Source organism: Hibiscus syriacus, unplaced genomic scaffold, assembly GCF_006381635.1.
Source record: "Hibiscus syriacus cultivar Baekdansim isolate YM2019G1 unplaced genomic scaffold, ASM638163v2 tig00110633_pilon, whole genome shotgun sequence".
NCBI lineage: Eukaryota > Viridiplantae > Streptophyta > Magnoliopsida > Malvales > Malvaceae > Hibiscus > Hibiscus syriacus.
Genome location: NW_024062806.1, coordinates 1912551 through 1929061, shown reverse-complemented (window position 1 = coordinate 1929061; position 16511 = coordinate 1912551). Strand labels below are relative to the sequence as shown.

Sequence of the window (16511 nt, the reverse complement as noted above, 5' to 3'; positions counted from 1 at the left end):
TAAATACATGTCAACTAGATTTTTATATACAAAAATACGCATTATTCATTTCTCTTCTGATCTGACCTTTGGTAAAGAGAACTGACCTGTCTTGCTTCTATTAACTTCTCTTCTCGATATCCGGGACCTACGTGTGAAACAATCACACGCTAAGTCTATGACTTAGTGAGGCATAAAAACACGTATAATGTAATTTATATTCACTAACCATGCATGACTATTTTATGTTATCAAATCATGTATAACTTTCATGTAACAAATACATACATACATATATACATACATGTCATCATTTATGTTTGTATCATACTCATACAATATTTTCATTCATATTTCTTATCTCTAGTTCATGTAATCTCTTATGTTCATATCATATATATTATAACTCATTCTTATAACAGATACAACAACCCATAACACACATATATCATTCCATACAATTCATATCACACATCATATATATATTGTATACATTGTATTCAGGGTTATCTCTTTATTAGCCCATGTACATTATTGAGAACTTGAGGTATACGAGTACTATGAGGTTGTGCACACATATGTTGACACCACAGCTCGTATAAAATCCACTAAGTGGCATATGAAATATGTGTCCCAAAAGACCTATCCATATGTTCCGAAAAACATATGTAATTGTCCATATATCCCGAAGAACATAGGTAATCCTGTCCATATGTCCCGAAAGACATAAGTAACCCTCGACTCTTGGCATGCCAACTATACATATAGCTCTCATCTCATATAACATGGGAATTTATGATATTTCATATCACTTATATCACATAGACATATGCATATATACATGTAATCACGTAGCTTATTTTCACGTAGTTCATATCACTTTTCCATATGATCTCCTGTTCATATATCACATAGCTTAAATCACTTATCATGTGTTCATATAAACATGGATGGCATATCTTGTTCACATATGTTCCCCCTATTCATGTCTTGTGATCATGTAAGCACATTACTTATTTTCTATGATTTCATATTCATACATCACATATAACATATAACATATAGTTCACTTTTCCATGTTATCAAACATGCATATAAATTTTCCTTATATCTCTTATCTTATATATTGGTATCAATATTTATACTCAAGTCTCCTCATTAATATATTGTTCTCATATTATCCTATAGTCTAATCTTATTTAACTCATCTTACTTCTCATTTAGTCATATGATTCTACTATATTGATTCCCATAATTGATCATATATATATCATGTAACATATATGGGCACCTATCATATGTTATACAACTGCGTATGTCCCTATAATATAATTTATTTCATATTCTTATATAATCGTATAAATCATTTGTACTATTTCACACGATTTATCACACTAACATATATTCATGCACACATATAAATCATAACAAACACATTCTTCTATTTATGAATTCGTGCATTTTACTATCGGAAATAGACTTGTCGCAAGTCTTATTTCCATTAAACATTATGTACTATTAATATGCACTCACCTTAGCCTTGTTTGATTCTAGCACTTTCTCTATCACGACTGTTTCTAATTCTTTGATTGTTCTAGAACATGGTTACATTCTATATCTACATAAATCATATACTGATACATATCAGTATTCCAATAGGCATACTCTAATCTTACATTTCTTAGACTAAAACAAAGGCAAATTTCATTCTTAACTAAGGTATGTATCGGTACACTCTATAGGGTATCGATATATCCCTCACTTTGGTATCGGTACACTGTCTGTGTATCGATCCCAAATTACATTCGAAATTTCTCATTTCAAGGGGTATCGATACACTCCTGAAGGTATCGGTACCCTTTGAATATTTTCCTGAATTTTACTTTTGAGGTATCGGTACCTGATGAATGGGTATCGATACACCCTTGCCCAGAAATCAATTTTAAGCACGAAAATTCATTCTTTTACACTTTAATACTTTGTGTTCTATCCCCTTTCATACACTAAACTCAAATACACATACTTAAGCCCATTAATGCTCATTTATCACATCTTAAATCTCAAAATCCTATCTTCTATATGTAATTCAAGGATTACAACAAATTTGCAACATGTTCTAAATTCATTTCCAATGCTTCAATCTTATTAATCTTTCTAATGACAAGTCAAATTCATCAATAAAACTTTAAAAACCTCTTTATATCAGGAATTCATTTCTTAACCCTTATTGAAATTTCCTTTCAAATTCTCTCTACTTGGTGATTTAAGCTCATATAAGCTTTCCTTAAGCTTATATAACACCCAATTAATCAAAACCAACTCATAAATTCAAGAATTAAACAGCTAAAACTGAACTTACCTTTAATTGAGGCCTACGGTAAGAAGAAGAATGAGAAAGAGAGAAGAAAATAAGCTTCCAGATTATTCTCTCCCCCACAAGCTTATCTCTTTAAATAAGAGATAAATATATTTTACATAAAAAAAACATAATACCCCTTCAAACTTTCCATAATTATCATTTAATCAAATACGGAAATATTCTTATTTAAGTCCTTGAACTTTTCAATTTTTTGAAATCACACTTCAAAGTTTCAAAACTTACATTTTAGTCACTAGCTCTGAATTTGGGATGTTACAAAATTTCTCCATAAATCTGTTGAATAATCAAAGAACTCCAACATATTTCGAATTCAAAATAACTTTTTCACTTCCAACCAATCGTAACTCGTACTTATTTTATACTTTCTACCATTTCAACATTAACTTATTTTAGAAGTTTAAATCATTAATCAAGATTATACTTCATGTCTTTATTATTATTATTTTCTCACCAATCTATTTGGCTTAACAACCAAATATTTCTAATTTGCAACCAGGATTATTCTAAATCCCCAGAAGAGGATATTTGTTCTTCTTTGCTACTTTATTTTGGGAACTATAATTCATCCATAATTTCGTAATAATTACCTCTAAACATCTTCGTTGAAAACCTCTTAAATCTCTTTATCACGTGTGATCTATCATACACGTGCTCAACCTCTTAGTAGTGAGACTACTCCATTCAACTTATTCGTTTCATAATAGTAGAGACCATCCAACCAAATTTTCTCTTTATTAACCAAATATCTGCATAATCAGGACCTTCTTCAACTACTTCATTTAACTCAGGTACTCATAAACTTTCAACTCTTTAACAACATTTATTCTAATAACATGAAGAATTAAATGATTGAAATTACTTCAAAAACACATTCATCATTCGGAAAGTACTCACTGAGGCGTCTGTTATTCACTTTACCTTATTACTACTTCACTTATTAACTCTAATTCTTCATTCACTTCGGAAGACCCCTTAGTCTTACATCTCTTAATATTTAATCACTTAACTATACCAGCAAGGTCATCATACTCATTACACTATCAGATCAGAGATACTTATTATTTTGTTGGCATGTACAAACCAAACATTTTTTTATAGTCGATCGGCCGGTCTATTTTAAAAAACTTGACTCAACCTAGGCTCTAATACCATTAAATGTAACACCCCAACCCGTATCCGACCTAGATACAAATCCAATGTGTCACATTGACTTTTCAAACTCTTTGACTCTTTTTAAATTACGATAAAAACATGAAAATGAACATAAAACTTAATAAATCATAGTTAAAATACATATCAAAGAATCTATACTTTACTTTTTTGGTACATGCCAACAATCTTCTTGTGACACTATCACATACAATATCATATTTCTCTTATCTGAAATTCTACAAATATATGTTATCATGCCCTTGCTTACTCTGCTTACATCTCGTATACTCTTGAACCTACGTGTGAAAACACTCACACGCTAAGTCATTGACTTAGTGAAGCATTATGAATAATATGAAACAATACAACATTTGTATAAATTTATAATAAAAAAAGTTTAAAACTACAAACACCACAAGTCTTATAACTTATAACATCTCTTATTAAACACTGATGAATTTATACTCATTTTATTCTTGATTATAACTTTCATGTCATTAACAATATAAACTTTTAAACAATGTACACTTTCATAATCATTTTTAAACTCCATATAAAAACTACATATAACTTATACACTTTTCATTCAATATCCATTTGTTCAATCAGCCCAACGTAAAATACTGAGAACTTAAGGTATGTGAGTACGTTGAGGTTGTGCACCAATGCTGTCACCACAGCTCACATAATTTGCACCGAAGTGACATATAGGTTTGTCATGAAGGACCACGTAGAATTTGTCCCGAAGGACCACGTATAAATGTCCCAAAGGACCATATAGATTATCACAAATGACCGCGTAGAACCCTTGACTCTTGGCATACCAATTATACCTCTAATTCTCATACATATACCTTGGGCTTTAACTTATAATTATTTTGAGTTTCACTAATTAAAGTGTATCTTATTCGCATAGAGTAGATTCTCGTAGTTTACTTTCACGTAGAACAGTTTCACGTAGATCACATTTTTCACTAGAACATTTTTCTTCGCATCATTTATGTTCTATAAAACATATACACTTATCACATATTTACATATACTTCACGTAAATCTTTGTCACATATCATTAACAAATTTTCTTATTTATTCATATTCAAACATTTACTCAAAGTATTTCATTTCTCATAGCATTCTTCAATATTTTCCTTTAATCACATAACATATATTCATAGTGATTCACATAACTATTTCATATTACATATCATTATTCCACTTATTCATTTACTTATAGGAATCATACTTATATAGAAAATCTTCACATAAACTCATGTCATTTCATTTTATTTAAAAATAATTTTATGTTGGCTCATCACAAGCCTTCCTCGCATCATAAATTATTTAAATAAATAGCACTCATCTTTGCCTCACTTAAGTCCTAAGCAACACTTATTTCATTTTAGCTTACTAACTCTACACGTTCATTCATTCAACACTTGTTTCCGATCAAATCTACACATTAATATGACCCATGAATGTCAGAGTTCAATTACACCTACCCAAATAATATTTACTTAAATGAAATAAAACACTTAATTTAACATTTCAGACTAACTAGTATTGATACTCTGCCTACAGTACCGATACTTGTCTTCTATGGTACCAATACCCACTTCAGTACCGATATCACTTTAGCATTCTGGAAATCCCTTTCAACTACAATATCGATATCGTCCTCTTGGTATCGATACCTCCACATCAGTACTGATACTAATTTAATTAGTATCGATACTAATTCAATTAGTATCGATACTAATTCAATTAGTATCGATACTGATCTTTGGTTCATACAAAACTCTTTAACTTTAACCTTATAGTATCGGTATTGTTCTTCCAGTACCGATACCCTTACCCAGAATTCTTCTGTTTTATTTCAAAAATTTACCCATCTTCACTTAAATATCCTACTTTATACCCCATTCATGCCTTTAAACTTACTTACACTTACCCCAACTAACTTATACACAATAATCTCCTTTAGACATCCAAATTTATCCATATAACTCTTGAGACTAAAAATAATATCACTTCTTCAAATGTGTTCTTAATCCATTTTTTTTACTTTTAATCCCTTAATTAAACCCTTGACAAGTCAAATATTCCTTTAGAATTCAAATATTCATCATTTCCTAACGATTCCCTAAAAAACCCATTTTACTAAATCACTATTAATTTATCCATCTCTTATTATCTACTCATCTTTAAGATTTATTAGGCTTCTATATTACCAAAAGAACCAAAACCAAATTAAAAAAATGAAGGAATGAAACAACTTCAATTAACTTACCTTAATCATGGAAGCATATGGTGGAAGAGAATAAGAGAAGAGAATAGTATCTAGAATTCTCATTTCTTTTTTCCATATTTTCCACATGCTTAAATAACCTTATAAATGAATTTTTAATTCCTTTCATGATAAAAGACCACTTTGCCCTTCAAACCTTCAATCTTTAATTATAAATCCTATATAAATTTTCCAAATTAGTCCTTGAACTTTTCTAATTATCAAAATTAAACCACTAACTTTTAAATCCTTACACTTTACTCACTGACCCGATATTTGGGGTATTACAACCTAAAGGCTAAAACATTTGAAGTACTATTCATGTTTGAATTATTCAGAAAAATTAAATTAAATGGAAAGACTGAATGGAAGGAAATGATTGGAATACCCTTGAACTATAAAATGCCCCTGGAGTATAAACAACCTAAGATACCCCAAGTCATGGAATGGTTGAATACTTGTTTGTCTCCTCAAGGTTCGTTCAATGATAATTCTTAAAATGCTCAGGTCATCTCAACTCAACTCTATGGAACAATTAGTATTAAGAAGTGAATATTCATGAGACTCCTCTACCCGCAAACTCTCGGTAAGTATCGCATTATTGGGATATAATTAGTTCGAGTTAATTTGGAAGCTGGATAAGACACTTGAAATCTGAAATACTATAAATCGCTACTTGCCTTTATTAAATTGAATTACCAAAATTTCTTAGGAATTTAAATGAATATAAAGCCCTTACGTGTGAATGATTTATGAAATCACCACGGGAATATCTGAATCTTAAATAATTTTGATGTAGCAGTTTCTGACATATCCTAGGGTTATATATGAATATTATACGATATTAATGTATCACTTTCCTAATGTTTGATCAGTCTGTTAGTAATCCAACTTTTTTTAAAAAAAATGATCTCATTCTTCAAGTTCGGTCACTTGAAAACGTTTCATGCTTACCTCACTGGATAATTACCAAGTTCCTTCGGAAAATAACTGGACCCACTAGTGTGTTTCCTAGGTGTTATATGATTGTTTTATCTGTTTTGAAATGTGTTTTACCGAGATTTCTAAGCTACTGAAGTTTTAAGCCTGGCTGTCTGATTCATGATCTTTGTTTCTACTGAATTGATATGTTTGAACTATGATTTCTCTGCTACCGTAATATACTATCTAAAAATTAATTTCTTTGAGGCACTCTGGGATCTGGTATGAAGTCTCTGTAGGTTCAGCTCTGATCAAGCTGGTAATTCCTTATATAGGTTTAGCTCTGATCAAGATAATAATTCCTTATACAGGTTCATCATCGATCGGTTGGTAATTCCTTATATAGGTTCAGTACCTATCAACTGGTAATTCCTTATGAATCTAAGGAGACCCTTGGGTGGGCTCCTAGGCCCAATGGGCCTAGTGGTAAGACCTTATGGACCCTAAGGTACTCCCTTAGGGTAGCACCTCTGCTATGTGCTTTGGGCAACTCCTTATGGATCTAAGGGCATACCCCTTAGGTGGACACCTAAGCTTTGGCTAGGGTAAGACCTTATGAACCGAATATGCTCCCTTATATTGGCACATATGCCCAATAGGCCTAGGGTAAGTCCTTATGGATGCAGTTATGAGGAACTGCATATTGGTGTTCGGTTGGAGGGTTTTACTATGGTCTTAAAAATATGTTTTAAATTGTTACTATTTTAAAAAAGATATGTACCTTTTCACTGGTTTTGGTTAGAACACACTATACATCCTATTATTATCTACTAAAGATGGTCCTCTGAAATTTTCCTCAGAACTATAAGCTTCTTGTCTTTTACTCGAAGAAATGTCAGTGGAGCCTCAGCTCATCCCGAAAACCTGTAGACGTCTGAATCAATAAGGAAAAAAATATGTTTTCCATTTATTTGCATGTCCTTCAGCATCACTTGGTAGTTCTGTATTACTGAGCTTCCCAAAGCTCACTCATTTACTCACCATTTCAGGTTAAAAGAATTGATCCAGCACAACTATTGACATCTGTAGTGGGAGTTCCTTTGGCTTGGGTTTAAGAGTACAATATAAGTGTAATTAGGGGGCATGTAGGTCACATTTGATTTTTTATATTGAGTATGAAATTTGTATGATTTTAATTCTGTTTGTAATATATGAATGATTTTCTGAACTTATATTTTAATTATAAATTGTTTTATGATTTTACGTGTTTTAACAAAAAAATTAGTTTTTCCTGGATTTTTATTGTGGGTCTCTCCGGTGGCCCTAACGTAAAACCTCGGATCAGATCGGGTCACCCGTATTGGTTTGAGGGTGTTGCATTAAATCTTTATCCCTTAATTTTCTTTATTTAAATATTTTTAAATTTCTTATATAATTTATCCTCACCAAGATTCAATTTTAATCTCATTCATGTTTAAAATTAATCATTATACATTATATAATCACATTAACAATTAAAATATATTTAAATAAAACTTATAAATAGCAAAATTTAAAATAACATATATATTTACGTATTATTAGACTTTGAACGTAGAACGTCAAAAATGTCATAACTTAAATCTTTATATTAACTCAATATTTCGGTAGTTGACGGATTATTGTTATTTCTTTAAAATTTTGAATTTGAGTATGATGTTTGTAAGAGTATATAAATATTTTTTATTAAATGATTTAAGAATCTTTCGAATAAATGTTATATTCACCTCAAACTAATAAAAATTTTCATTATAAATATTTTACAAATTTACTTTTATTATATTTTTCTTTTAATTATTTTCTCTCTCATTTTATTCGAATAAAATATTATTTAAATATTATTACTTAAATTTTTTATTTTTTTTACTTATTTCCTTTGCAAACTGTGAAACTAGGAAGATTCGATCAAGGACCTTAAACAAGAAGATTATTTATTTATTTATTTGAAAATTATTATTATTATTATTATTATTATTGAGTTTATAATATTTGTCGACCAATAATTATCATCGCCAAATCGTCATCGTTAGAGTCGTCTTTGAAGAAGAAGGGGTGAAAAGAGGAAGAAGGCGAAGAAGAAAGAAGAAAATTGAATATAGTCTTAAATCGAATTGAAGTGGTGGGGATTGAGTTTCGATTTGTTTAATGCAAAAACATTTATTCGTCTTCTCAGATTCAGCTCGGATTTGAATCTGCTGAAACTCTAGGTTTGTCTCAAATCTGGGAATAAGTTTATCTTACTTTGTTTTGAATTGATGAACTTTGATTATGCTTTTACTATTAGATTAGTTGTTTTGTAGAGGAAATGTGGAAAGTTTGTAGAGATTTTTTTAATGCTATGTTATTTGATAGTTAATGAGTTCGAATTTGCTGTGATAGTTACAGTTTAGCCTGTTTTTAATTTTTGTTCAAATTCTGGAAAAAAAATTAAAAAGAACTACCAGTTGTTTGTACTGATTCGTAAGATTAATTGTTGTAAAGATGGGTACTGAATTTCCATGTTTTTTGTTGGAATTTTTTCTCCTATAGCATCTTATAGTTTTGTTTTCTGTAGGAAGGGGATTTTTGTAAAGAAGAGTTAATTCAATTCTGTATTGGGGTTTGTATACATTAAAACAACCCTACTACCAACCACCTTCCATGCAATTTGATTCTTGGTTAGTTTACACCGACTTTTTCTTAGCTTTCGAGTGCATCTACTAGTTTCATGCCATGCAAAATTGGCTGTCTTTAAGTTTCTATTTGCTATATGAGGAAAATCACTTTTCTCATAGGCTTTGCTAGCTAGTATGCTTCTTCAAATAGTTCTCTAACAGAGTACTTGGTGTGACATGCAAGGTCTTCTCTGCTATTAACTAAGATTTGGGCTTAAACTATTTCTGCATTCACGGAAGCAGATTGGGTAAGCCAATTACCTTGATGAAGTCAGTGAACTTGTACACTGCTGCACCTTAAAGAAAAGGATATGCTACCTAATTGGGAGAAGTTCCGGAATAGATTGACAGTCCAATCTTCAGTTGATTATTTGCTTTTGTTAATTGGACCATATAGGAGTAAAGAGGGAGGGTGGTAATGGTATGCTGTGAAAAAAAGTCATGATGCATCCTTTGGAGAAACGATTTCCAGTCAATGCAAATGATTACAAGTTATACGAAGAAGTTGGAGAAGGTGTCAGTGCCACAGTATACAGGGCATTATGCTTTCCAATTAATGAGATTGTTGCTATCAAGGTTCTTGACTTGGAAAAGTGCAATAACGACCTCGTAAGTTTGGTATTTCGTAATCTATTGCTTGGGGATTGTGTTTACTTATGCATTTCTCTTGCAAATCCCTCCAACGCTTTGACATAAACAGTTGACATCAACATAAAATTTCTGTTCTTGAATAATGCAGGATGGCATTCGAAGAGAGGTCCAGACCATGAGCTTGATTGATCACCCAAATTTATTACGGGCACATTGTTCATTTGCTACTGGTCACAACCTTTGGGTTGTGATGCCATACATGGCTGGGGGGTCCTGTCTTCATATAATGAAATCTTCTTATCCTGAAGGTTTTGAAGAGCCTGTCATTGCTACCTTTTTGCGTGAAGTTCTTAAAGCTCTTGTTTATCTTCATGCTCACGGGCACATTCACAGAGATGTGAAGGTTTCTGATTGCCACTTCTTTTTCTTTTTTGTCATGTTTTTTCTTGTTCATTTCTGCATATATTTTTATATTCTGGTACCAAGCCATTTGGATATCTACTGTCTTCAGTAAAGACACTGCTTAAGCTATAATTTTTAACTATCATTAAGAATAACTTATGGTTCTTATAATGTAATTGACAATGTATGAAAAATGCTGGAAAACTTGCTTCTTGCTTCTGTAGTGAAACCTTATGCTAATAGTAGTACTCTATTGAATCTCTTAGGCCACTTAGATGGGTGGTGAGATTAGCTCCAGTGAGATTGATAACAACAATAGCGGTGAGACTTGAAATTTTCTCTTTTATTCTTATCTACATTAATAACTTCTATTTGCAGGCTGGGAATATTCTAATTGATTCTAATGGGGCTGTCAAGTTGGCAGACTTTGGAGTATCAGCATGCATGTATGATACCGGAGACAGACAGCAGTCCAGAAATACTTTTGTTGGAACTCCTTGCTGGTATTTGTTTTCCCTTGGCACTTCAATTGTCTGAGATTTTACTTATTTGTGTGTGTTTTATTGTAACACCCGCAGACCGATGCGGATAGTCCGATCCGATCCAGAGTGTCACATTAGGGCCACCGGAGCGACCCACCGTAAAAATAGCGGAAAATTTAAAACTCTTCTTAAAACATGTAAAATCATAAAATGATTTATTATTTTTCAGAAATAAAACGGGTTTTATCAGACTCTGATATAAAAACAAAATACAATCTACATGCCCCTGATTACATGTACCATACTCTGCAAACAACGCCGGAAGAGCTCCTTTACTGAATTCGATAGATGCACTGGTACAATTCGTTTAACCTGCAATGGTGAGTAATAGAGTGAGCTTCGGAAAGCTCAGTAATACAGAACTACAAGATGATGTTACATGACATGCAGATAAATGGGAAGCCATAATTTCCTTATTGAATCAAACGTATACCAATTGCAGAATAATCTGGGTTCCATTAGTAGTTCATCGAGTAGAAGCCATGAATCTCAGTTCATAAGAAACCTTTCATACTATCACGTTTTCATGAGGTCGAATAGGATATCTAGTGTGTTCTATCAGTACGATAAAATCATAATAGGTACACTAATCAAATGATAGCTCAGTAAAATCCCATAAACCATACTATAGTTGAGCTTTTAAACTCGTATTTTAAAACCATCTTGCAAAGAGTTAACCTAAGGGAACATCTTAGGGCCTGAGAGCCTACCCAAGAAAGTTCGGGGTTACGGGGCCTATTTAAGAACACATCTTAGGGCCGCGGGGCCTACCTGAGAATGATCTCAGGGACGTAGAGCCTACCTAAGAGTCACATTAGGTCCATAAAAAATTTCCAGCTTGATCAGAGTTGTACTTTGTAAATATGTATATCCAAGATATAATTTATATCGTGATGCAAATCTATAAACCATCACCATTAAGTCGGTGCATCCATAAAACAGTAACCAATCTAATCAAACATTTAAGATTGATACTTTAGAATTCCACTAAGTTTCCATGTACATCCGGAAAACGTTCAGGAACCTTTATACATAATAATTATAAATTCAGATTTACTACGAGTGATCTCATTACCCAAACAATCAGGGGTATTCATGAATATACTTTGAATTCATACGATTTCAGCCCAATTGAACCAAATGAGGTATTCAAAATCTTTTCATTATGCGTTACTTGCGTTTTCAAACATGACCGAAGTGATTTTAGATGAAAATATAGAATCGAATATTCAAGTCATTTACAATCTATGACTATCGATCGTATTATCAAACAACTCGAGTTACACAACTCCCAAACTGATGCATGTCAATAAGTCAATTCATTATCCTTCCAGTGTATTCACTCTTTAATACCATAATGCAGATCCATAGATCATCCCCATAATCATCGCTGAATAGATCTTCCAACAGTCTTTATTTCATTTCCACGTTTCAACGATATCAAGAAATACGGACGTACTTGATTCATGGTTCATAACCCATAAGGACAATTCATCATGTAAGTTCAACAGTGTTTTCAAACTCATCCAATCACCTATTTAATCCTCAGTCATTGAGGTTACTTAGTTCGTTTAGTAAGCAAGTCTATCCCAGTTACTTTAGAGTTTTTTAGAATAATTCAGACGTTTCTGAATTTCAAATACATGTTGTACTTCCTTTCAGTTCAATTTAGTCATATAATTAAGTCATTCTGGTATTCGTGGTTGATTTGTCGAACAAACGTCCAATTCTTAGTACTGAATGCGATCTAGAGTTAAGCTGAGCTGAATACTTCCAAAATTTATCATCGAGCCAAACTTGAGAAGATGAACACGCATTCCAGTAATATCTATGTCATTTAGGTATTGATATAGTCTTAGGGTTGATCTACTCACTTAAATTGTGTTCCATTACTTTTAAAGGTAGTCCAACACCTATGTTTATTTAGATTTTTTTTAATTAATCCAAGACATTTTCTTAGTATAGGTCATAAGGGTTTTTTGGTCATGTTGGTATTTAGTTTTATTCCAATCATTACAGAGCTCAAGGATATCCCATCATGCCTGAGTTTAGTGGTATTCTAGGGTCATTTCCATTATAGGGGTATTTTGGTCATTTTACAGATTCAGTGTATTTTAATCCTTTCCTTTCGTTCTGTCTATTTATTTAATTCCAACTTATCATTTATTCCAGACCTATCAAATAAATTCTGACAAAAGAGCACCCTCGATAATTTATTCTTAACTCGGAGATTTTCAAGTCAATTGTCTTCTCAGAAGTTACCAACAGGTTATCAGAAATTTTCTGTACAAAGACATGATCTTAACAATTAAATCCGTAATTCATTAAGTACAAATCCTCAAAGTACTTTCTCATTCAGGGTCAACTCGAGTTATTTTTACCTTTCAAGGGCATTTCCGTAATTTATTAAGCAGATGATTTCGGTAGTAACTCTTAACGAGCATACTTATAATTTAGAGATTTTATGGTTAGTTGTTTCCTCGAACATTCTTTGATCTTGAAATGATTCCTTAACAGACTTCTAGTATCTTGCATAAACCCTCTTGGGGTTAAAAACCGATTATCCATAATTTCCAAGTAAAATAACATGTCTTATGCATATCAATACATTTATCAGATCAATATGTCTTTTCAGATTTATTAATCCACTTCCAGAGACAATTCTTGTCATTTTCCAATATAAGGGTAATTTCGTAATTTTACCTAATCGAAATATTCTCATAATTTCCCATCCAAGTACCTTTAACATGTACCTTTGATGATATAAAATATAAGTTACAAACCCAGGGCTGATTTCTTTATCACTAATCACAAACTTGTAATTTAATTCTAACAATTCCTCAATCTCTTATATTAGTCATTAAATCCGTATTCAGTTACGACATTTCTACCACATTCATATCGAGAGAATAAATTATTCAACTCCACAAAAGTGACCAACATTATCTTATTCATGCATTTACCAATATCAACATGTTCCATAAAGCATAAAGAGGTAGTAAAGTATTACCTCGATTCTGTGACATACTGATCGACCATTTAAATTTCATTTGAACGCCCTCGATCTTTAATTCAACTTCCAATAATTCCGGGTTCGAATTTGACGATATAAACTTCGGAATCGGACTCAAGACGTCAACAAAACCCAAAATATGACTTGAATTTAATCTCACCAACTTGATTTCTAGCTTCCAATCTTTTTCTCGCGAAACGAACCTTCAAATATACTAAACCAAATATAAAATAAATTTCCTCGTCATAAAAATAACTTATTAAAAATTCTTTTTATAATAGAGGGACATAACTAACAAAATTAAAACTCAAAGGGTCAATTTAATACTTAGCTACCAAAGTTAGTGACCAAAATAAATCTTATTCAAACCATTAGACAATGTTGTGATTTACCCTTCATCCATTATTAGCTTTTTCAAACAACCCACGTGCTCTCTTTTCTTTTCTTATTTCCTTCTTTCACTGCAACTATTTGCATAGCTCTCTGAAATTTCTTTAACATTCTGTACTTCATATAAATAGCATCACGCATTAGTTGGACCTCCTCATCCTCAATATAAGTCAATTGCTCCAACAACACTAATAGATTTTGCGATATATGATGAAAGATTACATAGAAAGAAATAATGTAATTAAGCAGTAATAGAACCTTGAAATAAGGTATAAAAGCTCGGTAGCCAAAAAGAGTAGAGTAAAATACACATCCGATTGCAGAAGTAGTTCGACACTCCGTTATGGAAAGGCGTGCGCAGGTGATGCAATAGCCATGAGAGATGAACAAAAAGGAAACAAATGAAACTGTCTGAAAGAGCACTCTAGTTATATACACTCCGAATGACATCCACAGGGAGCATAGCTCAAGATAAAAGCACGAATACCAGAAAAAGAAAGAGAGAGTGAGTTGCAAGGCTTTAATCAATGGTACAGATGCAAGAGTCCATTGTAAATTATTTATCTGGATTTGGAAAATGGGTTTTTTTTCATTCCAGTTGGCATGAGCATAAAATAATACCAAGTCTTTGGTGGATACAAAAGTTGGCCGAAAGTGAAATCTAAAAACAATGGATTACAACCATGGCTGCATTATCCTTACTTAAAAAAATATCTCTTATTGAGTGGCCCTCAATTTGTTTACTAAAATAATAGTATGATAACACCATTATTTGCCAATCAAACTTTATATCATTTCATATATTTTAAACTGAAAGAAATCTAACCCCATATTGGGGTGTGACATTTATTGTGGAAATTCAATTTTCGAGAGTTAATGATGGCCGCAATGTGTCTCCTTGGTTTAATATCAGGATGGCTCCAGAAGTTATGCAGCAATTACATGGTTATGATTTTAAGTGAGTTGATTACCTCTCTGATTTATACTTTTCATTTCTTTTAGTTCGTTTTCTTTGTTATACCTTTTAAATCATTCTGTTCCCTCCTTTTCTTTCTTGTTTACAGAGCAGACATCTGGTCTTTTGGAATAACAGCTCTCGAATTGTCTCATGGCCATGCCCCATTTTCCAAGTATCCACCGATGAAAGTAAACATCTTAGTTGTTTGATAGTTATATCTGTTGGTTATTGTATGTATTAGGTTACCATTTTTGAGTTCTTAGTTTGGTTGTTTAATCCCATTTCTGCTGCAGGTTTTGTTGATGACCTTGCAAAATGCTCCTCCTGGTCTAGACTATCAAAGGGACAAGAGGTTCTCAAAGGTTTGTGCTCTCAATTGTGTCTTATTGACTGGTATCACTTGTTTGTATCCGATAGTAACATCGTGAGAGCTTTATAATTCTCTAGTCTTTCAAGGATCTCGTAGCTGCTTGCTTGGTGAAGGACCCAAAGAAACGTCCAACTTCAGAGAAGCTTTTGAAGCACCATTTCTTTAAACATGCACGCTCATATGATTATCTAGATTGTACCATTCTTGATGGCCTTGCTCCATTAGGTGAACGTTTTAGGATGCTAAAGGTCTCTTACTTGCCCATTTTGTTTAACATACGACCTCTGTTAATCTGAGGGACTAATTTAGAACTCTGATCTGGTCCTCTACTCCTCTATGTTTCAGACAAAAGAAGCTGATCTTCTTGTACAGAATAAAGCTCTCTATGAGGACAAGGACCAATTATCACAGGTGAATGATGGGGCTTTTTACATTTCTCAACAAAAACTGATAGTACTAGGTTCTATCCTTCTTGTCTTACTAGTATTTTTGTTTTTTATTCTGAGTGTTCTTTTTCTGTCATTCCACATCCATATCAAGTCTTAAAGATTAAAAAAAATTGTTGTAGCTTGCTCTACTTTGCCTAATGAATGCCCATGGCATATAAAAACTACATGGTTACATGGTACCATATTGAATACGAATTCCTTTCACCTTGCAGCAAGAGTATATAAAAGGGATCAGTGCTTGGAATTTCAACCTAGAGGACTTCAAATGTCAGGCTGCACTTGTAAGTAGTTTCAATTATCCATGCAAGTTTTTGTTATTATTTATCTGAAGATAGTCCTAGATCTGCTTTATAATCTTAATATCATCATAAATGCCGAGTGTTTTAC

General features: G+C 32.4%; 1 protein-coding gene and 1 long non-coding RNA gene across 2 annotated transcripts in view; one reads left to right on the top strand and one right to left on the bottom strand.

Annotated features, from left to right (window-relative positions):
- The first annotated feature begins 8654 nt into the window (after positions 1-8654).
- The window catches only part of LOC120136526 (serine/threonine-protein kinase BLUS1-like), a 34516-nt gene continuing 26659 nt past the window's right edge, over positions 8655-16511 (top strand). Inside the window, exons 1-10 of the mRNA XM_039152532.1 lie at positions 8655-8962; positions 9594-10018; positions 10149-10403; positions 10781-10905; positions 15261-15305; positions 15412-15493; positions 15599-15667; positions 15753-15923; positions 16021-16086; positions 16337-16405. Of these exons, the coding sequence (XP_039008463.1) occupies positions 9851-10018; positions 10149-10403; positions 10781-10905; positions 15261-15305; positions 15412-15493; positions 15599-15667; positions 15753-15923; positions 16021-16086; positions 16337-16405 (1050 nt within the window). The 5' untranslated portion in view covers positions 8655-8962; positions 9594-9850. The remainder of the gene's footprint in view (positions 8963-9593; positions 10019-10148; positions 10404-10780; positions 10906-15260; positions 15306-15411; positions 15494-15598; positions 15668-15752; positions 15924-16020; positions 16087-16336; positions 16406-16511) is intronic.
- On the bottom strand, positions 14077-14928 carry LOC120136572. Its single transcript, XR_005517356.1, has 3 exons — positions 14606-14928; positions 14350-14459; positions 14077-14171 (listed from the first exon to the last, which is right to left on the bottom strand). It is a non-coding gene; the product is annotated as an uncharacterized LOC120136572 (long non-coding RNA).